This window comes from Equus przewalskii, chromosome 21 (assembly GCF_037783145.1).
Source record: "Equus przewalskii isolate Varuska chromosome 21, EquPr2, whole genome shotgun sequence".
Classification (NCBI taxonomy): domain Eukaryota; kingdom Metazoa; phylum Chordata; class Mammalia; order Perissodactyla; family Equidae; genus Equus; species Equus przewalskii.
In genome coordinates, this window is record NC_091851.1 from 25,369,323 (window position 1) to 25,396,278 (window position 26,956).

General features: G+C 39.1%; 1 protein-coding gene and 1 long non-coding RNA gene across 7 annotated transcripts in view; one reads left to right on the forward strand and one right to left on the reverse strand.

Annotated features, from left to right (window-relative positions):
• Positions 1-26,956, reverse strand: part of PIGU (phosphatidylinositol glycan anchor biosynthesis class U) — a 114,811-nt gene that overhangs the window by 23,557 nt on the left and 64,298 nt on the right. For all 6 annotated transcript variants that reach the window (XM_070588122.1, XM_070588123.1, XM_070588121.1 and 3 more), the window contains 2 exons: positions 14,402-14,499; positions 214-368 (listed from right to left, as the gene is read on the reverse strand). In XM_070588122.1, coding sequence (XP_070444223.1) covers positions 214-368; positions 14,402-14,499 — 253 coding nt within the window. The remainder of the gene's footprint in view (positions 1-213; positions 369-14,401; positions 14,500-26,956) is intronic.
• On the forward strand, positions 24,667-26,190 carry LOC139078060 (uncharacterized). The gene is made up of 2 exons (XR_011530791.1): positions 24,667-24,943; positions 25,990-26,190. It is a non-coding gene; the product is annotated as an uncharacterized lncRNA (long non-coding RNA).

Sequence of the window (26,956 nt, forward strand, 5' to 3'; positions counted from 1 at the left end):
CTTGGTCCGTACCCCACACTTTCTTAATCAAAAATTCAAGAGGTGGGGCCCAGCAATCTGGGTGTTAACAAGCCGTGCATGTGATTCTGATGCACACTAAAATTTGAGGACCACTGTGTCTAGATGCTTCCCTGTGGTCGCTGGCCCTGATTCCAGCTGGAGCTGTGAAAACAAAATTAGTTTCCAAAGTTTTCTAATGAGGTCATTACTTACATGAAGCCATATACTGCAGGGATGAAATCCCAGGAGCTAAGAAGGAAGAAGGAGAGGCAAACAATTACCACTAGGCTTCCCATGTACATCATGGCATACTCCCAAAAGAAGATCCAGAAGGCTTTGCTCTTCACTTTCACAGGTATGTACTGCCGCTAGGAGAGAAGGCAAAATGGTACATTTAGGGACGTCAAGATAGAGAGCAGTCATCAACTTAAACTTCAAGATCCCTCCTGCAAAACATAGGACGCAGAAAAGTTGAAAATCAAAGGACTGAAAAGATATGCTAGATAAACACTAACCAAAAGAAAACTAGTTTGGTTACACTGTTATCAGATAAAATAGAATTTAATGAAAAAAGTCTTGCAGAGATAAAGATGCTCCATAATGATAAAGAGTTCAATTCATCCAGAAGACATAACAGTTCTAAACTTGTATGTATCTAATAACACAGTCTCAAAATACATAAAACGAATATGAACAGAGCTACCAAGGAAAAAACAGACAAATCCATCATCTCTAGTAACTGACGGATCAAACAGGGAAAAATCAGCAACCAAGTAGGAAATACGAATAGCATACTTGATAAGTTTGATCTCATAAAATCTTATAAAACATAATATATGAAACAGTGCACCTAATAACTGGAGAATTCACATTCATTTTAAGTATTTTGGGGGCATTTATAAAAACTTACCACACATCTAAATCAGGTCATAAAGCAACATCAACAAACTTCAAGGAGTCTATATCATACAAACCCCATTCTCTGACCATAAGGCAATTTATCAAAATCACTAATAAAAAGATAACCTAAAAATACATTAAGAAAACTTTAAACCTTTTTCCAAATATGTCAGAAGCCTAATAAAAAATGATAATAGAAAATTTTGATGTTAGAAATTAATGGTTACAAAATACCTCATATCACTATTTGTGTAATGTAGATAAAAGAGTACTCTGAGGGAAAAATACAGCCTTATAAACTTATATTTGAAAAGAAGACTGAAAATAAATAAGCTAAACATCTGTTTTAAGATATTAGAACAACAGAATAAACCCCAAAAGAAGGAAGGAAATAATAAAAGAGGAGAATTTGTTGAAATGGAAAACAAAGTCACCATAACAGGAAGCAAAAAAGCCAAAAGCTGGCTCTTAGAAATGACTACAGAGATTGCTGAGTCTCTGAGAAGACTGGTCAAGAAAAAAGAGAAGGGGCCAGTCCCGTGGTGCAGTGGTTAAGGTCAGTGTGCTCTTCTTTGGTGGTCCGGTGTTCGTGGGTTCGGGTCCGGGGCACAGACCTACACCACTTGTCAGCCATACTGTGGCAGCCACCCACATGCAAAATAGAGGAAGACTGGCACAGATGTTAGCTCATGGCTAACCTTCCTCAAAGCCAAAAACAAGAGGAAGATTGGCAACAGACATTAGCTCAGGGTGACTCTTCCTCAGCAAAATAAGTAAGTAAGTAAATAAATAGAAAGAGAATAAATAATATTAAGAATATAAAAGGGGACATAACTAAGGAAGCATCAGGGTTAAGAAATACAATAAAAAACTTATGCCAATGTGTTTAAAAAACTGAGGTGAAATGGAAACATTCTATGAAAAATATAATTTAAATGATTCAATTAAAATGCCAGTGTCATAAAAAAAAACAGTAAAAGGTGGAGATCAAAGGAGATGACAATGAAATATAATACATGATCCTTGACTGGATCCTGAACCCCACCTCTCCCCTAAAATGCTATAAAGGTCATGTATATATTGGGGAATTTGCATTTGGAGTGTATACATTAGATAATATTAATCTATGAAAGTTAAACTTCTTGGGTGTGCATTAATAGTATTGTGGTTATGTGGAAAATGCTCTATTTCTTAAGAGTTACCTGCTGACTATTTATGGTTGATATGTCTTATTGTCTGTAACTTCCTTGCAAATGAGTCAGGAAAAAAAAGAAAAAAATCTATATATCTACATAGATATTGGGCCAGCCCTAGTGGCCTAGTGGTTAAGTTCGGCATGCTCTGCTTTGGCAGCCTGGGTGCAGACCTACACCACTCTGTTAGTGGCCATGCTGTGCTGGTGGCCCACATACTAAAAAGTAGAAGAACACTGGCATGGATTTTGGCTCAGGGCGAATCTTCCTTAGCAAAAAAAAAGGTATCATTATATTAGTTTCTAACTTGTCTGAAAGTATGAAATAAAAAGTTAGGGGGAAAAAACTAATTCAAGAAGAAATAGAAAATTTGAATGGTCCTGTAATCATTTAAGAAATCAAATTAGTAATGAAAACTTTTCCCATAAAGAAAAGAGCAGGCCCAGCCAGTTTTACAGGAAAGTTCTACCAACATTTAAGAAGCAGGTGAGTCTAATCTTACATTAACTCTTACACAGCAAATATTATAAGCTTGATACCAAAACCACTTACCAACACAAATACAAAAATGAAAAATGAAATATTATCTAATATAATTCAGCAACACAAGATCATGATAAAGTTGGGTTATGACCAGCTTGGGTTTATTCCAAAAATTCAAGGTTAGTTCAACATAAGAAAAGCTATTATATATGTATCATAAACAGCTTAAAGAAATCATTAGTTTCTAGATGTATGCAGCAACTAGTCATGATAAAAACAACAAACAATAAAAGAATTCAGTGAAGTAGCAGGATATAAAATTAATATACAAATAGTCTTCAGATGCACAAATAGGAAACAATTAGAGGACACAATGGTACAGAAAACCACACTGACAATAACACCAAGGAAAATAAAACTTAGAAGTAAATTTAACAGGAAATGTGTATAATCTATTAAAGGAAATTTTAAAACACTCCTGAAAGACACTAAAGTAGACTTGGACAAATGGATAGATATCCTCTGTTCTTGTTTAGGATGATTCAGCATTATACAGACGTCAGTTGCTAAATTAATTTATGAATTCAATGCAATAATGCAATCTAATTACAATGCAAGCTATTTTATGGAATTATACAAGATGACATTAAAGTTCATAAGGAAAAACAAAGCTGAAAGAATAGCTAGGAAAGCAGTGATAAGGAAAGATCATGAAGGGGAGACTGGCACTATCTGACGTTGAAATATACTATAAAACCCCTATAATTAGAACAATACAATACTGGCACATAAACAGACAAGTAGACTTCTGGAATAAAACAGAAAGTCCACCATTGGACCAGAATCCTTACGGAAATTTGGTGCATGACAAAGGTGGCACATCACTAGGCTAAAGAGGGCTTTTTAATAAATGGTGCCGGGCAGCTAGGTAACCATTTGGAAAAAGAAAAAATCAGATCTATGTCTCACACCATTCATAAGGAATTAAACCCCAAATGAATTAGAGATATAAATATTTTTTTAAATGAAACCATGAAGTACTAGAAAAAAAATAGTAAATTCCTCTTTAACTTTGAATGTAGGGAAAAGCTCAAAATCCAGAAGCATTAAAAGAAAAGACTGATTAAATTTGATTACATAAAAACAAAAAGTTTTGCATAACAAAAAACCTATAAATAAAACGAAAATATATGTCCACACAAAAACTTGTATGCAAATGTTCTCAGCAGCATTATTCATAATAACCAAAGAGCTGAAACAACCTAAATACCTATCAATTGGTGAAAGGATAAATGAAATATGGTATATCCATACAATGGAATATTATTTGGCAATAAAAAAGAATACAGTACTAACACATGCTACAACATGGATGAACCTTGAAAACATCATGCTAAGTGAAAGAAGCATGGGTATTATAACAATAAGCATACCTAACACCCTTGGTTTCTAAATAGCATTCTCCAATAAAAGGAACCAGGAGTCCTTGAAGAAGTATTTGATTCCCGGGATGGGGCATGGAAAATACAAGATGAGCCTGAAATATCTTGTGGTACCAGAAAGAAAGAAAAGGCTCAAAACAGATGGGGCTTGTCAAAAGAACACAGGAGCCAATCAGAAGGAGCTCCTAACGGTCAAAGCCATAAAAGTTTGAGTAATACGCTAATAATAACATGGGATTCTTTTTAGGTGAAATCCACATAACATATACTTAACTATTTTAAAGTGTGCAATTCAGTGAACCATTCTGGTCATGTATAACTCATAGGTTCTTTAACAGTTGTCTTGAAAGAAGTTTGAGGTAGATGACGGTTAGCGCCTCCAATACAATCTCGCCGCAAAGAAAGCAAGTTCCAGACCACATTCTGGCACACTTAGTGACGTTTATTAAACAAATATTCATCAGCAAGCAGCACAAAACAGTTCACACAAACTATTCTAGAGCTTGATTAAGTTCCAGCTCTCTCCTTTTAGCTGTTCCAGTCACTACTTGCAAGAAAGGTTCACTCAAGGGAGAAGTGACAATATCCGAAAGGCAATGTTCTCTTGCCCTTGGAGTCACGTCAGGCAACCAGAAATCCTCCTAACTGAAGGCTAGACCAAGGATCAGTTAGAAATTAAGCCTTAGGCACCATCTCCAAGGGAAAAAGTTACAGGCCTTCCTAGATTCTTATTTCCTCTTCATGAAGTATGGGAAGAGTCTCTAAACTATTTTAGTCAATTCCACTTCTTTTGGATACTTCAGTTTCACCAATGAGAGCCTACTTCTAATATTCATTTTGTCATAAGACGCTAATCTCACCAATAAAAATCCAATCTGCTTCTGACATTCACTATGCTAAACAGCAAAGGCATGGATCAAGCTATACAGAGCTGAAGCAGAGATGGTAGCCATCTATGGAGTATGGCCTTTCTGATATAAAGCTAGGTGACCACCATGGAGTGTGGCCACTTCATTACAGTACTCACTGCCCCTTGAGTTGAGGCTGAAACTAACTGACACATATATAATATCAGATAGTCTATGCAGAAGTATTTTAAAATAAATTATAGACATCATAACTCCCTGGTAAAGACTTTAAGGAGAATAGGTCAGTCAAGAGATTGAGATTAGAGATAACATTACTGCTAACAGATATGAGGGGAAAGGAACCTGATCAACCCTATGGCTCCTCTCTAAACTTGCACCCACATAGCTCTACTCTTACCTCTCTTTAAAACTGTGCTGTCCCCTAGCCACATGTGGCTATTTAAATTAATGGAAATTAATTAAAATACAAAATTCAGTTCCTCAGTCTCACTAGCACACTTCAAGTTCTCAATAGCCACATGTGGCTTGTGACTACTGTATTGATAATATACAGATATAGAACATTTCCATCAACACAAAAAGTTCTATTGACAATGCTGCTCTAAAAGAACAAAGTTTCAAGAGAATAGTACATTTCTGGGGATGGAAAATAATTCAACAAAGAGAAGGCACCCCACAGATAAATTCAAAGAGGAAGGCACTTAGGTTCTGAGTTCCCTTCTAGAGTTCTACCTGCCTTTGATCATGTTGATCTCTCCTTCCTGAAAAATACTGCCATCTAGCATGGAAGGAAGGGGGGGAGGGAGGGAGGGGAGGCAGGGAACCACAGCCTAGGGGAGGAGAAAGAAAAACCTTGAAAGTAACCAGTCTGTTTTGTTTTGTTTTCCCCTTCCTCCTGACTAATGATATTTAAAAAGAAACTCGGGGAGAAATGAAAAAGACAGGCATGAAGCACTGAATCAGGCCGACTGTTCAAAGCAGCTCTCTTAGGAGTGTCCTAAGCACACCAGGAGATGAGGCTTCACTCTTCCCAAATCACTTCAGCAGAGCCAGCCCGGTGGCCCACTGGTTAAGGTTCTGAGGGCTCCACTTCAGCAGCCCGCGTTTGCGGGTTCAGACAGATCCCGGGTGCAGACCTACTCCACTTGTCAGCCATGCTGTGGAGGCATCCCACATACAAAGTAGAGGAAGATTGGCAACGGACGTTAGTTCAGGGACAATCTTCCTCAAACACAGACACACACAAAATCCCATTAGCAGCCCCCAAGTTTTGGTTTGCTACCATGTTCTTGGAGCTTTATTGGACCAAAATAGTGTTTCTGTCAAAGTTTGAGTGGAAAATGACTTTTTCTTTTCCCTGGCAAATTTGTGGTTATAAAATGTGACTAAATTTTAGTATAATTTTTGTTTTTAAGAATTGGTCTTGGAGTCAGGTTTGCTTTTGGAAACAGAGCTCTGAAAATATAACGTGGAATATTTACTGAGTCTACCTATAAAAACCAGACTTGCACTGAATCTTTCAGGACTACTCCTGTTACATAAAGTGAGGCACGCTTGAAATTGTTAAAAAAAAAGAAACTCAAGCAATCCTTTGATGGCTTGTTTATTTACAAACCCTAGAGCCAAACTTAATCTAGAAGTCCATATTGCAAATTTCCCAGTGAACAGATAAGTATTCATTTTATCTACCTCTTTTACTCAATAGCAAATGCTGACTTAAAATTAAAAGTATGTAAGTAGAAGAGCTGGAAGAATGGTGCCTTAAACATTTTGATCAATTCTTTAAGCTTTTTTTTGTAAAATAAAATACAGAAAATGACATAAGACAAATATGTAGCTTAGTGAATGGTTATAAGGCAAATATCCTTATAATCACTACCTGGGACAAAAGAAAGGAATTTCCAGCAACTCCCCAAGTCTCTCTCTCTGCCCTATCCCAACCACAATCCCCTTTTCCCTCCAAAGTAACCATTTATCCTGGCTTTTATGGCAATCACTTCCTTGCATTTCTCCATGGTTTCCCACCTAAATGTGCAGCCCATTAGACCATAGTTTAAGTCTTGACAATTAAAAAAAAATTTGATTCAACTTTCTCCACCCTACCCTACTCCCACCCATCATGGCTTTTTTTCCCCTTACAATTAATCTGTTGAAGAACTCGACAGTATTTAACTTACAGAACCTCCCACAATCGGGTTTTGCTAATTATATCCTTTGTCTTCAATATTTCTTGCAAATTGGCAGTTGGATTCAGAGGCTGCAATTTTGGATTTGGTCCCTTTGGCAAAACTTTGGAGGCAGTGTGTTCTTTCATCAGGAGGCATGATTTTTGTTTGTTTTTGAAATTAGTTGCTATTAGTGCTCACTGCCTAGATCAACTGGGGTTGCAAAATGATGCTATCCTATCATTTTGTTTTCATTCGTAAACTGGAATAATTTTATAAAGAGATGCTTCCCCTCATCTACCATATGGTTATCTAGTGGTGCGGGAAAGGCAGGACAAATGCTTAATTTTTTCCTTTTATTTATCCAGTTTTCAAGATAACGAATTGGTTCCCTGTCAATTCTCGTAATTTGAACAATTACGTTTCTTTTTAAATATCATTATGAATGCTGAGACTTAAATATATTTATAGGTTTCAATCCACTGCAATTCTTACTCTAATGAAGCTCTAACTGTCCATCTTTGGTCAGTGGGAGCCTCTTCAAGTTGGATCCTGAGTCCTTTTGAGATGACCCTAGTAGCCTTTGATAACTTCCTTGTCATCTGGTGTCACAATGTTCCAGGATCATCCTATACATTTCCTGCCCTAAACCTAGCATCAGCCATTTCTCTAAGAAACCTCAGTTTCTTTCAATGGGTAAATGATATTTTAAGATCACAGCCTGGGCCCCAAGGATGCTCTCTGATACTGGGTTGGTCAAAGTTTCTAGATCTTTTAGTGGACATAAACAGAAACACACATACATACATATTCAAATACCTATAGGGGCCAGGCAGGTAACAAATGAGTAATGTGTGATAGAGATGAAGCACAGGGATTGTGGTAAACCGAAGAGGGTATGCCCTGTCTAAAGGAGCCAGATCTTCCAATTTTTCAAAAGAAGCCAGAAATATAAATTTTTAACATGAATTTTCAAACTGTTGACAACTAATTTAATAGAATTAAACACTAGGGTCAAATAAATCACATCTGTTGGCCAGATGTCGTCCATGGGCTATGTGTACTCTCAATTGGAAAAATTTAACCAGTAGTTTATAAACCTAAAGTCACATCATTGCTAATATACAAAAATATTTAGGGAAATAGAATTCTCAGACTGCTTCAGGAAAAGCCAAACTATAGTAAGGAAGGAGAGCAATGTATAATTATTTCCCTCCCCCCAACTCTCTAAAATACTAGGGAGAAAAGCATTTTCTATATAGAAACCATCTTCTTTCTAGGACAGGGTGTGAAAAGGAAAAAGTTATCAGAATAAACTCTTAAAGAAACTCTTTCAATAAAGGCTTAAAGAAAGAAACTCTCTCAATAAAGGGTTAAAGAAAGAAACTCTTAACAAAAGTTTTTATACCTAAGTTCTTGGAGTCTCAGGATGAGACCCATTGCAAATGCATATCATGCCCTTATCCTCATTTTTACCTGTTCTAAAATGAAAGGAAGCTAACAGCATTTCCGCCTCTGCCTTGGCCCCCTCCTGGAAACAGCAGAGACAACAGAATGCAGCTGGGGAAAGAAAAAGATGTGAAAATTCTAAATAAGGCCCCAAGGAAGGTGTGGGGAAGGCCCAGTTATCAAGAAAGACCGAGTTGGATTTGGCTCCTTTGGGGCAAGCTAGTATCATGTGACTTGCCCCAAGCTCCAGAAAGTATAGAAATTACAGGGTTAACCTTTTCAGTTCCAAGACAAGAGAAGGTCAGATTGGACCAAAACAAACACCAGAAGAGCACTAACAAGGTATTTTCCCCCGGTTTCTGTTACTGTCTTTCAAAGAAAATAAGGACCTCAAACCATCTAAAGGGCTCCAAGCCTTTAGGAATCCCAAGCAAAAGGAAGGAGGAAACTAGAAACTTCCCTGGCAGCACCACGAGCCTCCCTCCACCAGCCTCATAGCTTCAGCCTCAAGGTCCTGTGCACTTGGGGTATTCTTCACTGTAGCCTCATGGTCTTGTGCATGTTAGGGCTATTTTATTCTGCATGTTATCAGATCATAACATTTTAAGCTTCTTTCTAATTAAGAGTAAAGTTGGGGGAGGGGACCAGATGGGCTCAAACTACCGTTCTCATAAGTGACTCACCAGGGAGCCAGATGCAGCATGCCCTGCCTTTGATCCTGAAGCCTTCCTGTGTCTCATGTAGGAAAGAGAAAAACAGCTTTGCCTCTGGCACTGATCAGACAGTAGCTTGTCCACCACCTGCCTTTTATACCCTCTAGAAATTCCACCACAGGCAGGTTTGTAACGTCAGAGGAGGAAGTACGAACTAACTTTTAAGTTCCTCTGACTCTAGAAAATGAATTATTTTATTTTCCCCTCAAGACTCCACGTACCTCCAGACTTGTGACCATATCCTTTCTATGAATATTTGAATACTAACAACCACAGCTAGTATCTACTGAGCTCTTTTCATAGTCTGTTCTAAATACTTGACATATATTAACTCTTTGCAGTAGCTATTGTCTTATCCCCATTTTATTTATTTTTTTTTTGAGGAAGATTAGCCCTGAGCTAACATCTGCCAATCCTCCTCTTTTTCTGAGAAAGACTGGCCCTGAGCTAACATCTGTGCCTATCTTCCTCTACTTTTATATGTGGGACGCCTACCACAGCATGGCTTGCCACGTGGTGCCATGTCCGCACCCGGGATCCGAACCAGCGAATACCCTGGGCTGCCGAAGCAGAATATGTGCACTTAACCGCTAAACCACCAGGCCGTCCCCTCTTATCCCCATTTTAAAGATGAGGAAATTGAGGCATAGAGAAGTTAAGTAGTCATTTGCCCAGGGTCACAAAGCTAATAACTAGCCAAGCCAAGACAACTTCAGAGCCTATATTCTATTTCCTTTCTTTTTATTATAAAATTTTTCAAACACACAGAAAAGTTGAAAGAATAATACAATAATCAACCATAGATTTCTTGCCTAGAATAAATGTTAACACTTTCCCATATTTTTTATCTGTTTGTATAAATTTTCCTGTGTGCATAAACTTTCTACATATGATGACACTTCTCCCCAAAACACTTCCATGTGCAACAACTAAAAATAAAGACATTCTCCTATATACGATGATACTATTATCACATCCAAGAACTTAATTCTCTATCATCTTCTAATATGGAATCTATCTTCGAAACATTCTAAATCTCTCCTAAACATCCTTTATAGCTGTTTTTTCCAAACCAGAATCCAATCAAGCTTCACTCATTCCATTAGGTTATTATGTCTCTTTAGCTTAGAACAGTCCCTCCACTTTTTCTTTTTCATGACTTTTTAAAGAGAACCAGACCAGCTGTCATATAGACCGTCCTACCTCCTGGTTGTTTTATTGTTTCCTCATGGTGTCATTTATCTCGTTCCTTTGCTCCTGTACTTCCTAATAACTGGAAGTCAGACCCAAAGCTTAATTAAGGTCAACATTTTGGGTAAGATTACTCTGGAGTTGATGTGTACTTTGCACTGCGTCATCATCATGTCAGACTGCTCCACTGCAAGTTGTGCTGAGTTGGATTACTTGGTTAAGGTGGTGACTGCCAGAGCACTCCTTTGTAAAGACAGACTTTCCCGGGGCCGGCCTGGTGGTGCAGCAGTTAAGTTCGCAGGTTCTGCTTCTCGGCGGCCCGGGGTTTGCTGGTTGGGATCCCGGGTATGGACATGGCACCACTTGGCATGCCATGCTGTGGTAGCGTCCCACATATAAAAGTAGAGGAAGATGGGCACAGATGTTAGCTCAGGGCCAGGCTTACTCAGCAAAAAGAGGAGGACTGGCAGTAGGTAGCTCAGGGCTAATCTTCCTCAAAAAAAAAAAAGACAGACTTCCCTTTGCTATTAGCAAAGAATTTAGAGGTGGGAGGAGGGGTAATATTTTGGCACCATGCAAATGCAAATATCCTGTTCTTTCAAAACCTTTCACCTAATGATTTTAGCATCCATTCATGATCTTTGCTAGATATAATAATTTCACTGGTGATTTGCTATTCTGTCACTCCTTCTACATTTATAAGCTGGCATTTTTCTGTAAAAAAGAGCTTTCCTTCTTCACCTATGGAAGAAGTCTGGCTCCTTTTTAAAAGGCAGGGTGATAGCTTAGTTCTTTCCTTTTAATTATTGAGTTTTCAGAGTAAGAAATTGGTAACAAAGCCATCTAATGATAGCATATGTATTTTTTTTCTCTCCTCACCCCTTTTCTGAGCATCACTATGGACACATGGATTATTTATTCAGTGTTTTCTAATTACTTGTAGTCGTTATGCTTTTGATGCTCAGAATGTCCTCAATTTAGCCAACAGGGGCCCCTCTGGGCTGGTTCCATTGTTCTTTTGACATAGTACCATTAGTCTTCGAGGACTGCTTTGTTTCCATCTTAACAAGACATCCCGGTCAAGCCTGTGCTCTTCTGTACTGCACTATACAGCCTTTCCTAGAGGGAAGAATGTGCCCACGGAGGGCTCGAAAAAACTCTGAGGAAAATATAATGTCAAGAGCAGATGTATCACTTCCTTGTGGTTATCAAATCCATTTTGATTTAGGGGTTCAAAGGATTTTTAAGATTTTCAGGTCCAGCTACCTGTGCTGATGCTTACAGCTTTGCTAAGACTCCCCAACAAATGGCCATTCGGCCAGCAGGCTAAACAGTGTGAATCACAGGGAACTTACCTCACTCCCATGCTGTCACAGAACTGCCTTAGACTGAGCTGCTTGTATCTCCCACCACTAGTTCTCGCTTCTCTCCTTGGAGCCCACAGATCTCTGAGAAACTCAGCCCTAAAGGATAATTTCCTTTTCTGTTCCCTCTCTCATATTTACACAGGTGGGTTTATTTCCTGGATGGGACTAGACTGATTTTCCAAATGCCCTACCATGACTCACAAGACCCTACTGCCTTTCAGGCCACTTCATATACTTACATAAAAACACACAAATACAGTATGGGCTGGGATTTTAATTTCTTTTTTTTAAATTAAAAAAAAAATTTTTTTTTTATTTTTACCTTTTTGCTGAGGAAGATAAGCCCTGAACTAACATCTGCTGGCAATCGTCCTCTTTTTTTTTTTTCGCTCGAGGAAGATTAGCCCTGAGCTAACATCCATGTCCATCTTCCTCGACTTTATATGTGGGTCACCTGCCACAGTATGGCTGACGAGTGGTTTACGTCCGCACCTGGGATCTGAACCGGTGAACTCAGACTACTGAAGAAGAGCACGCCAAACTTAACCACTACTCCAGGGGGCCGGCCCTTGGGATTTTAATTTCTATATAAACAAGATCCTTAAGTTCATCTCGAACTCTTCCCAGTCCTGTTCCCCACATATAGATAACTGCCAAGCACAGCCTATTCTACCTCCTGGAATTCTGAATCTAGTCTCTCCTCTCTCCATTTCCCCTGACACTGGTTTGGGCTCCCACTCAACCCCTCTGACTCGATCTAATATGATGGTCTAACCTTTCCCCACCTTAGCTCCTCCTCACTCTGATCCACCCCACAGGCTGCCGCCAGAGCAGTCCTCCTGCTCAACAACCTTCAATTGCTTTACAGCTGCAGAGTCCAGCATGGTGCCAAGCACACTGGAGGTGCTCAGTAATTACTGGTAGAGGGAGGGACTGACTAAAACAACTGGCTAAGCTGCTTGATTTCATGACTCAGTTGTACTGCCCACTGTCATCAGGAGGAAATTTCTTGAGTTTTAAACAAAAGCTATTTTACAAAAAGCAGTATTTAGAAATGAGCTTCACAAAACATTTTTAAATTTGTGGTTACTTCATGTGTATCAATAAATATATTTTAATAGTATTTATTTGATAAATAACTGCACAAAACACTCTGGTTGCATACATTCTCCCTAGTGCTCAGACTTTCAAGGAATAAACTGTAAATATGAAGTAAGAAAGAAAAAACAAACAGCATATTGTTATGTGGAAAAATGCTTAGATTCATCAAGAATCTGGAAAGAAAATCAAAGCAAAATAACTTCACGGTATGATGATACATTTATTAAACAAGCAATCAGAAATCAAATTTGAAAAGCCAGTGTTGGCAGCCTGGGAGGAAGTTCACTTCGCTTTAGACACTGATGATGGCACTGCAAATTGGCTCAGGCTTCTGGTGAACAATCGGGTCTTGCATAACAACTATAAAACTTCTCACACCTTTGGGTTCAATGATTCACAAGGAGGAATATACCTTAAGGAAGTAACTCTTTAAAGAAAAACAAATTTCTACACTATTTATATTAGTGACAACTAGGGCATATCTCAAATACCCTAAATAGGAGAAAGACCAAGCTAACCATTTATTACTGTGTATATCAACACCAAGATATATTACAAAGTCACTGAAAATGACAAGCACGTGACCTATTTCAATAAATGGAGGTATACACTTGGTTTGAGCAACAGGGTCTATAATTAAGAACAAGAGCTCTGAAATCAGACATTTCTTGGTTTGAATCCTGGCACTGCCACCTGTACGCTGTCAAGAAATGTTTCTCTTCTAAGAATGGATTTACCACGTGGCAGTTTTTTGCTCTTGAAGAGATGTATGTATTTTTATTTGAGTAGAAAAGAGAGATGGTTAGAGACCAGGCTCTTGCATCAGACTGCCTGAGTTCAGATCTCAGCCCTGTCACTTGCTGGCCCTGTGACCTTCGGCAAGTGACTAAACCACTTAACATTCCAGCTGCAATTCATGTGTCTAAGATGGCTAATATTAGACTGATACATGGCTAATAATATGACCCACCCCATAAGGTTCTTATGAGGTTGAAATGAGGTGATGCCTGTAGAGTGCTTAGCATTGTGCCTGACATGTAGTAAGTTCTCAGTAAATGTCACCAATTTGTATCCTTCAATTAATATTTATTAATCACCCACTATGGTCCAAGCATTGTATCAGGTGCACCCAGGACATTTAATCCCTACAAGAATCTTACAAAGTGAATGTTATTATACAGAAAATTTAAAAAAATAGGCTCAGGGTTGGGGGAGGTGTCTATGTATATTAGGTGTGAAAAAGAGAATGCAAGATGGTTGGTAGTTCCCAACTACAAATATGTAAAATGAAATACACTTATACATTTGCAATGATATGCACAATTAGAACTTAACGATCATTAAGTCCATTTTGTTTAAAGTTAGTCAAGTTTCTTTGTTTGTGTTTTTAATTAGAAGCAAGCAAGTATGAGTTGGGGACCCAGTGCCATTGCTTTTATTAACCCGTGCCCTTCCTTCCCCCAAGCAGGGACCATGCCTGGTTTTAAATGTCACTTGAGTGCTGGCTTACCTGAGAGCAAGTGCTTACCTGGAGGAGATAGAGGAGTCCTGGGACAAACAAGGTGAGTGGGTACAGAGACTGGTATGTTGCTAAGGCAAGAAAAATAGCACTGAGGAAGGCACTACCTGTAAAAAGAAATAAATGTATGGAATAATCCAGCCTCATCAATCAGGATTAGACTCAGCAAGTCCCCAAAACAAGAAACTTTCCAGAACTGCTCAAACAATCACCTGCCAAATGTCTACCAGTACACAAGGTGCTAAGCAAATGCACACAGAGTGAGAGCTTCTTGGCTTGATTTCTAATGAAAGGAAAGCAAGGAAGTCAAAACCATTTACTTTTGGCAACCTGAGACACTCCAGGTATATTTCTTGAAAAACTTTCAGACATGGAAAGATTTTTCAAAACTTCAGCCCAAAGATGAATAAAGGGATCAAGTCTATTGGCATCCAGGCCTATTTAACTTATTAATTGATATAGCCTACAAGTTATTGCTTATGCTATTCAGAGCTGTGAAACTTATCCCTTTGCATGTTGCCACACTCCATCACTATTTTTATAACATTCCTTCCCTAGGTACTCTTTAGGTTATATATTTATTATTTTTTTCAAATTAAAGCATATTAATTTTTATTAATAATGCATGTCCCCATTCTTTATATAAAATTGACCACTACAGAATCATTAAACATGATGTTATAAAGAATTTGCAATGACGTTGAAAGATGCTTATAGCATCCTATTAAGTGAAGGTTATAAAAGACATATATACTATGATCCATTTAAAAATATATGCAAACACATTTCTTAAAAAAGACTAAAAGGTTAGGCCAGAAAATTCACAGTGGTTATCTCTGGGTGGTGAGATTATGGATGATTTTTCATTTTTGCTTCTCTGTATTTTCTAAACTTTCTATAGTGAACATGGTTTGTTTTCGTCATAAAAAAAAACCTGATTTATATTTTTTAAAAAATAGCCACTCCCCCAGAGCAATCAGGCAAGAAAAAGGAATAAAAGGAATCCAAATAGGGAGGGAAGAAGTGAAACTCTCGCTGTTTGCAGACGACATGATCTTATATATAGAAAACCCCAAAGAATCCATCGGAAAACTGTTAGAAGTAATCAACAACTACAGCAAAGTGGCAGGGTATAAAATCAACTTGCATAAATCAGTAGCATTTCTATACTCCAGTAATGAACCAACAGAAAAAGAACTCAAGAATACAATACCATTCACAATCACAACAAAAAGAATAAAATACCTTGGGGTAAATTTAACTAAGGAAGTGAAGGACCTATATAATGAAAATTACAAGGCCTTTCTGAGAGAATTGGATGATGACATAAGGAGATGGAAAGACATTCCATGTACATGGATTGGAAGAATAAACATAGTTAAAATGTCCATTCTACCTAAAGCAATCTACAGATTCAACGCCATCCCAATCAGAATCTCAATGACATTCTTTACAGAATTAGAACAAAGAATCCTAAAATTCATATGGGGCAACAAAAGACCCCGAATTGCTAAAGCAATCCTGAGAAAAAAGAACAAAACGGGAGGCATCACAATCCCTGACTTCAAAACATACTACAAAGCTACAGTAATCAAAACAGCATGGTACTGGTACAAAAACAGGTGCACAGATCAATGGAACAAAATTGAAAGCCCAGAAATAAAACCACACATCTATGGACAGCTTATCTTTGACAAAGGAGCTGAGGGCATACAATGGAGAAAAGAAAGTCTTTTCAACAAATGGTGCTGGGAAAACTGGAAAGCCACATGTAAAAGAATGAAAATTGACCATTCTTTTTCACCATTCACCAAAATAAACTCAAAATGGATTAAAGACCTAAAGGTGAGACCTGAAACCATAAGGCTTCTAGAAGAAAACGTAGGCAGTACACTCTTTGACATCAGTATTAAAAGGATCTTTTCGGACACCATGCCTTCTCAGAGAAGGGAAACAATAGAAAGAATAAACAAATGGGACTTCATCAGATTAAAGAGCTTTTTCAAGGCAAATGAAAACAGGATTGAAACAAAAAAACAACCCACTAACTGGGAAAAAATATTTGCAAGTCATATATCTGACAAAGGCTTAATATCCTTAATATATAAAGAACTCTCGCAACTCAATCACAAAACATCAAACAACCCAATCAAAAAATGGGCTGGAGACATGAACAGACATTTCTCCAAAGAAGATATACTGATGGCCAATAGGCACATGAAAAGATGCTCATCGTCGCTGATCATCAGGGAAATGCAAATCAAAACTACACTAAGATATCACCTTACACCCGTTAGAATGACAAAAATATCTAAAACTAATAGCAACAAATGTTGGAGAGGTTGCGGAGAAAAAGGAACCCTCATACACTGCTGGTGGGAATGCAAACTGGTGCAGCCACTATGGAAAACAGTATGGAGATTCCTCAAAAAACTAAAAATAGAACTACCATACGATCCAGCCATCCCACTACTGGGTATTTATCCAAAGAGCCTGAAGTCAGCAATCCCAAAAGTCCTGTGCACCCCAATGTTTATTGCAGCACTGTTTACAATAGCCAAGACGTGGAAGCAACCTAAGTGCCCATCAACAGATGAATGGATAAAGAAGATGTGGTACATATATACAATGGAATACTACTCAGCTGCAAAACAGAACAAAATCATTCCATTTGCAATAACATGGATGGACCTTGAGAGAATTATGTTAAGTGAAATAAGCCAGCAAGAGAAAGATAATCTGTGTATGACTCCACTCATATGAGGAATTTAAAACTATGGACCAAGAACAGTTTAGTGGATACCAGGCGAAAGGTGGGGTGGGGGGTGGGCACAAAGGGTGAAGTGGTGCACCTACAACATGACTGACAAACATTAATGTACAATTGAAATTTCACAAGATTGTAACCTATCAATAATTCAATAAAAAAAAAAACTGAAAAAAAAAAATAGCCACTCCCTTTCAAATGGCATAAGACAATGAAGTAACCTAAAAGCAAGTACCTTAAAAGCAAGGCTAGAGAACCCTAGTTTACAACAGAGGTTTCAAAGTGGCCCAGAATTAGGGTGCAATTGATGATCCAAGGCGGGTGTCTTACAACGGTAGTGTTTCATAAAATGGCAGTACCCATGGTCACTCTTATTAATGTGGGGTCAACTGTTTACCAAAAATAACAGACATCCTCTCAATAATGTTTCATAAAAGGAGGAACTAGTCACTCCACTCAGTCCAAGGAATTTTACCCTCTCCCAGCTCAGCTCCAGAGACAACAGAAGGAGATGTTCCATAGGATCACTTGCCCACCAAAATGGTCTATATACTTGAAACATCTAAGAGCCTTCTTAGAAGAAGGAGGGTCATGAATATGACTACTTCATAGGACATGGAGTGGAACGGAAAGAACTTTGAGTGTTCCATCCCTCAAACCAAGGAAACTCACCAGCTAGGAATAATTCATGGTTGAAAGAAAGTGGAAAGAAGGCAGAGAAAGGAGGAAGCTGGAAGTAAAAGACCAAGGACAGAATTCTATGGGGTGGGCTGTCTTGCCATGTTGATTACTACCAGGCATGATGTCCTATAGCCAGGGTACTTGTAAACATGACTGAGCAGGGACAGGGTCATGCCAAGCCAAGCTGATCCACCAGCAGAGGCCCCCACACACCTGCTGAGCTGCAGACACCTATAACCAGAACCAGGTCAACTCTGAGATAGGGAGATGGCAGTGGTGGGAAAGCAGCTGTTCTGGAGCCCAACAGCTAGGGTGGGCTCAGGAGTCCTTGACTTGGCCAAAAATCTGAATGACATTTTGTGGAAAACTGGCTAAGAGAGGTAAAAACTGCAAAGAATTTTTAAAGTTAACATGGCTTTCCACAGATACTGGGTGTGGGAGAGAAAGGAGGCCCATGTGTCTATTACCAGAGGAGGGAGGCTAATGTTCTGCCTCCATCCATTCTTAAAAATGTGGTGAAAACAAACACATGACTTTCACCTCTCTTCCCCAGGAGACACCAGGGAGTGAAATAAACATAGCCACCTTCTGCCCTAATTGCCTGAGATCAGCAATTACTCGTCAGGAGTAGCTGACTATTTATAAGGCCCAAGAGAGAAGAAAGGGCTCATTAGCCTAATAGAATGGACTTGTGAGTTTTAGAATACTTGTTCCCAAGATGAGGAAGAAGCAGTCTGCCTGCCTTGGATGGAATCATTAGGAAGGAAAAATTCCTTTCTGCTATTCTCTCTGTCAGTAAATGGCATTAATATGCCCCTGGACACCCCAGCTGTGCTTTCACCCTCTTCCTCCACACTCCTTACACCAGTCACATGCTCTGTTGATCCACCTCTGAAGCATTCGTCACTGCAGTTCTCACTCTCACCAAGAGTTTCAGCAGCCTCTTCCTTCTCCTCCTCAATGGTCTCCCCAAACCCCTCCCATCTAGTCCATTCTCCACAAAAGCACCAGAAGGATCCTTCTAAAACAGTTTAGATTGTGACAAGGTCCTCTTTAAAGACTTCTGATGGTTCTATTTCATCTATCAAATTAAGTCCAAACTCCAAAAGCAAACAAGACCCTTCACAATCTGGGTCTTTTTTCTCCAGCCTCACCTCTTACCACTCTGCTACACATACCCTGTCCCCCAGCTATATTGGATCATTCCCTCGTTTTTGAAAACATCATGCCCTTTCATTCTTCCATGTCTGTTCTCAGGCTATTCATCCTGTCTAAGCTGTCCTTCTCTGCCGGCTTTGTAGTAGAGACCCACCCTTCAGTGGCCAGGTCTCATGTCACTTCCTCCATGAGGCCTAAGCAGAGTTGATAACAATAGTGATTAGAGCTACATTTATCGATCACATACTAGGTACCAGGGACCTATCCTCTGTATCCTCTGCATCAAGAACAGTGCCTGACTCAAAAAAGGCCCCCATTAAATATCACAACAACCTCGTGAAAGCTCTATTCTTTACCCATTTTTATTCTATCCATTTTACAGATGAAGAAACCAAGGCACAGAAACAGAAAGGTTAAGTAATGTACCCAAACCCACTCTGCTGATTCCAGTGCCTATTCTCTTAACTCATTCAATACTGATACTGTCTTATAATAATTTGCTAATGTTTCTCTCTCTCCCCATTTGTCCATGAGTTTCTCAAGGGCAATAATCCTCTCTTAACTTTGAATCTCTACCACCTGGCATACGTGTGAATGAATGAATGAATATCATTCAGTGATACATATTAAATTCTTTAAAAAACGCAAGCATATTAAAGGAAACCAATGTTCTTTTTTTAATTGAGATATAATTGACATATAACATTATATTAGTTTAAGGTGCACAACATACTGATTTGATATTTGTATATACTGCTAAATGATCACCATAATAAGTCTAGTTGAAACCAATGTTACTGAGGAAGGAAAACTTATGAAGTATAAAACACAGGGTAATGAAACATGGGCAAAGCACAAAATAAATCTGACTCTTGAAAAAAACAGAACCTGCAGCATAGCAGCTGAGGACTTGTTATGGCAGGGGGCCGGGCACAGAGAATGCTCTCTGTGGAGTACACTATCCTCGGATGGCTGAGGCCTGCAGTCCGGGGGCAGAAACATAGTGCTCCAACAGTCAGGAGCCTGGTATGTGGGATGCTGGGGCAGGTGTGGATGGAGCACATGCACAGTCTGATCAAAAGTGAGGGGGAGTATGGAGGCACACAAGACACTCAGAGAGGGCTGAGATGTTTGGAAAAAAGCTAGAAGGGGCAAGAAGAATGGGTTAGGAAGGCAGAAGGAGGATGATATATGCTTGGGGCAGAGTCAGGGGAGATAAAGAAAAGTAAAAGGTGGCTTCAAATATTTTAGACAAACTGTTCAATAAGCAAACATTTCTGGAGTGCCCGCTCTATGCCAAGTCTGTGCTGGGTGCCAAGGAGACTGGTGACTCAGACAGTCTCTGTCCTCAGGGAGCTCCCGGTAAACAACGACAAAACACAGGAGGAAAGTACAAAGGAAGCATACCTGGCCCATTAGGGCAGGCTGACAGCTGAGTTATGAACAATGAGGAGGTAAGCCAGCAGTCCAAAGGAACAGCATGTACACAGGCAGGAAGGTGAGAGAGAGAATGGTGTGCTGGGGGTGGGGGGCTGGGAACTGTAATTAGCTCAACATGGCAAAAACAGGGTGAGAATTAGGAGGAATGACTAGAAGAGGGCACAGAAGGGGCTCTTGCGGATGTTGGTAACATTCTGTTTCGTTCTTTCTTTCTTTCTTTTTTGGTGAGGAAGATTCACTCTGAGCTAACATCTGTTGCCAATCTTCCTCTTTTTTTTTGCTTGAGTAAGATTAGCCCTAAGCTAACATCTGTGCCAATCTTCCTCTACTTTATATGTGGGTTGCTGCCACAGCATGGCTTGACAGTGGTGTAGGTCTCAGCCCAGGATCTGAACCCACAAACCTGGCCCACCAAAGCGGAGTGCAATGGACTTAACCTCTATGCCACAGGGCCAGCACCAGCATTGTGTTTCTTAATTTGTGTGCTGGTTACTCAAAACCAAACAAATGGTTTTGGTTACAAGACCAAAACAAATTAACATTTTGTGAAAATTCATTGGACTATCCACGAATGATTTGTGCATCTGTATATATGTTATACTTCAAATAAAAAGCAATCTACAGCTACACATAAAAGAATGAAACTACACTGCTATCTTACATCATACAAAAAATTAACTCAAAATAGTTTAAAGACTTAAATGTAAAACCTGAAACCATAAAACTTCTAAAAGAAAACATAGGCAGTACGATCTTTGACATTGATCCTAGCAATATCTTTTCGGATATGTCTCTTCAGGCGAGGAAACCAAAAGCAAAAATAAACAAATGGGACTACATCTAACTGAAAAGCTTCTGCACAACAAAGGAAATCGTAACAAAATGAAAAGACAACCTACCAAATGGGAGAAGATATTTGGAAATCATATATCTGATAAGGGGTTAACATCCAAAACAAAAAAAGAACTCATACAATTCAACGACAAAAAAACACAATTCAGTTAAAAGAAAGGCAGAGGATCTAAACAGACATTTTTCCAAAGAACACATAAAGATAGCCAACAGGCACACAAAAAGATGTTCAACACGACTAGTTATTGAGGAAACGCAAATCAAAACCACAATGAGATATCACCTCACACCTATTAGAATAACTATTATCAAAAAGAAAAGAAATAACAAGCGTAGAAAATGATGCGGAGAAAAGGGAATCCTCATACACCTTTGGTGGGAATGTAAATTGGTGTAGCCACTTTGGAAAACAGTATGGAGATTCCTCAAAAAATTAAGAATAGAACTACCATATGATCCAGTTATTCCACTTCTGGGTATTTACCCAAAGAATAGAAAACACTAATTCGAAAAGACATCTGCTCCCCTATTTCACTGCAGCATCATAAACAATAGCCAAGACATGGAAACAACCTAAGTGCCCCTTGACAGAAGAATGGATAAAGAAGATGTGGTGTATAGATATATACAATGGAATACTATTCGGCTATAAAAAAGATGAAATCTTGCCATTTGCAACAACGTAGCTGGACCTTGAGAGTACTACGCTAAGTGAAATAAGTCAGACAGAGGAAGATGAATACAGTATGACTTAACTCATATGTGGAATATAAAAAACAAAACAAAATAAAAACAAATGAACAAATTCATAGAAGCAGACAACAGACTGGTAGTTACCAGAGGGGTAGGGGGCTGGGAGTGGGCAAAATGGGTAAAGGGGGTCAACTGTATGGTGACGAATGGAAACTAGACTTTGGTGGTGAGCATGCTGTAGTATATACAGATGTCAAATTATAATATTGTACAACTGAAACTTACATAATGTTATAAACCAATGTTACCTCAAAAAAATTATAATCTAAAAAGTCTCTGCAAGCAGGTATGTAGGGGTCATATGATGGAGGGCTTAGCTTGCACAGTCATCCAAAAACATCTACCCACAGGCCTAGGTATGACATTTCAAATAATGCCTGAAATGGCAGCCTCATTTGGGCAAGAGGTAGAGCATACTCCTCATCTAACCAGGAGGAAGTATGCCAAGAGGACTCTGAGTTTTACCAAAAAAAGATGTAACCTACCTTTTATCTGCTAGTAGAGCCCAGATACTCACACGCTAAGTTTTCTGTACAAGCCCCAGTCTTCAGCCTTATCACGAGACCATTAAAGTAAATCAATCAAATGTATACATTCACTGGCTATAGTATCAGGGAATTTCATCATCTACCCAATCTAGCTTTGAATATGTTTTCCAACTGTCTATTTGTGTCAGGGTAGGGGCCAAAACAAGCCTAGGCAGGACCTGGGGTAACACTCTGCCTCCAGGGACTGCACCTTGAAGTGATCTGGGCCTGGGTGGGTGGCATAGCTACAGGATAGAGTAGGAATGCAGATGAGGTGGGGCCGTGAATGCTTGTTCAACATCTATATTTCAAGTGGAATGAGCAGAGGCTAGGTCATAGACAGTGACCTGTGCTGAGACAAGCAGTGGGACAGAGTGGAATGTGGTCAAAAGGACTCAGGTCCTAAAGGACACTCAGAAGAGAAAGTTGCGCTAGGGCCTGAGCAACAAGCAAGATTGCTGGGGAGGAGGAGATGATGCTGGGGCCTGGCCCAATGTACTACACTCCTTGCCAAGTGCTCTTTTAACAAGGCAGGCTCTCTCAGACTAGTCCATCCATATCAACGATAATGATGATAATTTACTGAGCACATTCTCTGTTCCAGCCAGGACTGCAAGCACTTTAGACATATTTAAGTCATTTAGTCCCTCCAATAACTCCATAAAGTGGGTACTATTACTATCCCCATTTTACAGATACGGAAACGGAAGGACAGAGAGTTTATTTGCATAGGGTCACAAAACCAGTGAATAACAGTAATAGGATGTGAACCCAGACAGTCTCATTCCAGACCCTGTACTCTTTTATCTGCATCACTACGCTACCTTCTTGATGTCAATCTTTGGCTGTGCCATAAAAATCACAATAAGCAGAGCGACTATTTGTTGAGCGGGTTCTGCTAAGGAAGCATACTAAGCATTTTATAGTTCTCATTTTCCTCCACTAATCCACGAGGTAGATATTATCTCTGTGATCAAACTGAAGCTCTTGAGGCTGTGTGATTTGCATGAGGCTACAGAACTGGTAACCTGAACTGGCAGGTTTTGAAGCTGGGTTGATCTAATGAAACCCCAGGCTGCTTGGTCCTAGTGTCCTTGGGTCCTTGTCCTCTACAACTCTCTTCAAGGGCAGGGCTTTACCCTAGAGGAACCCGATATGAAGTGATGGGCTCATCAGGCCTCAGGATCATCACTCTGACATTGCTCTTCTAGGACTGGGTGCCAAGAAGAAAACTTCTCATTCTAACCTTCTCCTAGTCGTCCCCAGACGGCTCAGGGAGACCCCATCAATCCTGAGGGATCTTTTAAAAAGGAGGATATTATTGAGAGTGACAAGCAGTACCACCATTTATTGAGCACTTAGTACATGACCCTACACCATGCTAAGTGTTTTACATGCACCATCTCATCCATTCTTTATATTCACCCTATGCAGCAGGGACTGTTTCAATCCTCATGTTACAGATAAGGAAACTGAGGCCCAGAACAGTTACGTGACTTGCTCAAGGTGATAGAGCCAGGAAATGGTGGAGCCGGGATTAGCTACCCGATCTGTCTGACATCAGAGCAGCCTGAGCTCTTAATCACTCTGGACTGCCTCTGATAGTACTGGGATCCTTCTTTTTCCATGGGAAGCAAGTCCTGTCACTCAGGCCTCTTTTGATGGAAGAAGAGGAGTTGGAAGGGTCCTTAGGTGGCAAAACTCAAAAATTCCTACTCTGGGACATCTCATTGTTGACAAACACCAACAGTGAACAAGCAGGAGTACCTATTAACATCTGTTTGTTTTCCTTTTTAAAGCCTAATGAAGACTACTTCACAGGGATGGAATATTTTAATTAGCTCACTGAAAGGCAGAGTACCCCTTGACCAAAGCACCAACCTTTGAAGTGAAACCCAAGCTACCCCACTAAACTAACATCAACCCTGCCCACAGACCTGTGTTTCCTGGCCAACACCCCAACAAGGACATTACAAAACAATGGCCTGGGCCTTGTCCTGGCATGCAGCTCTCAGTGTGTCCCAGGCAACCCTCGGCTGCCACAGAGGAAGCCAAGGGAGAGTAAGTAGAAGGAGTCAAGGGGACAAAGCAAACAAAGCCACTCCCTCCTGTGGGGCACCTGCTCCATGGAAGTCTGGGGAGAGAGTTGCCAGGTTTACTTCCGCTGTCCCTATCTTTTTATTAAGCAAGTTAATTTATTTTTAATTATGTGCTCATTGAAGAAAATTTGGGAAAAAAACAAATATGAAAAGGAAAGATGGGGCTGGCCCAGTGGCACAGCGGTTAAGTGCACACGTTCCACTTCAGTGGCCCGGGGTTCACAGGTTCGGATCCCGGATGAGGTCATGGCACCGCTTGGCAAGCCACGCTGTGGTATGTGTCCCACATATAAAGTAGAGGAAGATGGACACGGATGTTAGCTCAGGGCCAGTCTTCCTCAGCAAAAAGAGGAGGATTGGCAGCAGATGTTAGCTCAGGGCTAATCTTCCTCAAAAAGAAAAAAAAAATCGAAAAGGAAAGAAAAATCACTCATGAACTCACTCTACAGAAACAAGTATTACTCTTTTGGAATCTATTTTCTATCTAATTTTACTGTTTTAACATAGTTCAGACTACATTTTATTAAAATATACAATTTTGTATTCTGCTTTACAAATGTATTCTCACATAATTTACAATTATTTTTAAACATCATGTGCATGGGTAAACTGTATTTTATTTAACGACATGGGCAAACCATGTTTTACTTAGCCATTCCTCTCTCTATTTTGAAGTATTTTCCGATTTTTCTGGTCATTATAATAATCCTGCAATTAATGACTTTGCACCATAAAGTTTTGTCTGTATTTCTGCATTACTTTAGGATGAGTTCTCAAAAGTAGAATTAATCAAAAGTACAAACATTTTAAGACTACTGCCAAACTGCTTCCCAAGAGGACTGTACTCATTGATAAGTCGACTTGCCATGGGGGGAATACCTATTTGATAGAACCTTTGCCAGCACTGAGATTTATCTTCTAAAATCTTTGCCAATCTAACAGGGGGAAAAAAAAACCCATTTCTTTGTTATTTCAGTTTGCTTTTCTTTAATGATTATCTATGTAGTTGAATATTTTTTCATATATTTTAGTCATTTATATTCCTTCCTTTGTGAATTCTTCCAACTGTTTTCTTCTTTAAATAAAAAGTGAATTATTCCCTTATTAATTTTATTAAATATCTAATTATGTGGTACAAATGTCAAATGTAGAAATAGGACTTGCAGATTTCATAACTGAACTAACTTTACTGTATACACTATTAGTAGGGATTACTAATACACTCCAAGAGTTAGAGTAGTTCAGAGACCTAACTAAAACAGAATTCTTCAAATATTTTAATAGATTAGAAATGTAATTTGCGATGGTCTCTATTTACAGGTGTCAACAATGAAACATAACTTACATGTCCAGCAAAAGTGAAAGCCTGGGACCCCATGACAAATATACCTGAGGAATGGAAGTGGAGGTGGGGCAAGGTGATGAAAGACTTACTTCTCATTTTATATGTTTGAATTTCTTTCATTCTTACCAAGTACTTGAACTACTCCTAAAATTAAGAAAAATTAAATTTAGATTTAAAGAAACTGACAAATATGTGACCAATGTCATACATGATTCACATGAAATAAGTGATAAGAGTTCAACAAAATTGTGTGTATAACATTACAAAAATGTCTATGAATTTATTCGACAGAAATCTAGAATAATATAATAATAAAAACATTTGCCCTGTGGAACCAAAAACAACGTAGCTGCAAAAGAGATACACATAACTTCTTTACATGTTTTTCCCCTAAACAAAACCTCTCCATTGATTAAAGGGTTGTGCAAAAGATGTTTTTAAAATGGCACACTTCGTTTTTGTGTGAGATGCCTACTGCACACACCTTCAGAGGCCATGTCTTCAGTCTTTCTATCTTTGTGCCCAGCCGTTTTAAAGGTGACATTTCCAAAGGCCAATACTCATAGTTCCTCTGCCAGGCTGCAGCATATATTCCTTTATTTTAATAGACACCTTGATAAATCAGTCTACCTGAGCCTGCTACTCTGGAAATACAGACTGAGGCAGGGAGTATTCTCAGACGGCAAAGAGTCTTTACTATTTCAGAGTTGTTTCTGATGAAATGATCACAATCTTCAGAAAAAGACAATTCGGTTTATGCAATATCTAGTCATTTTAAGTAACCTGATAATAAGTTAAGCTAAAGGGTCTACAGAAAGACCACCCACAGCCACTCTAAGAGAAACAACGTCTAATGAAGACCTAAATCATTCCCATGTGCCACTCTAAACTGTAAGTAAAAGGTTCTATGTATAACTTTTGATTCTTTATTTCCCGAGTGTG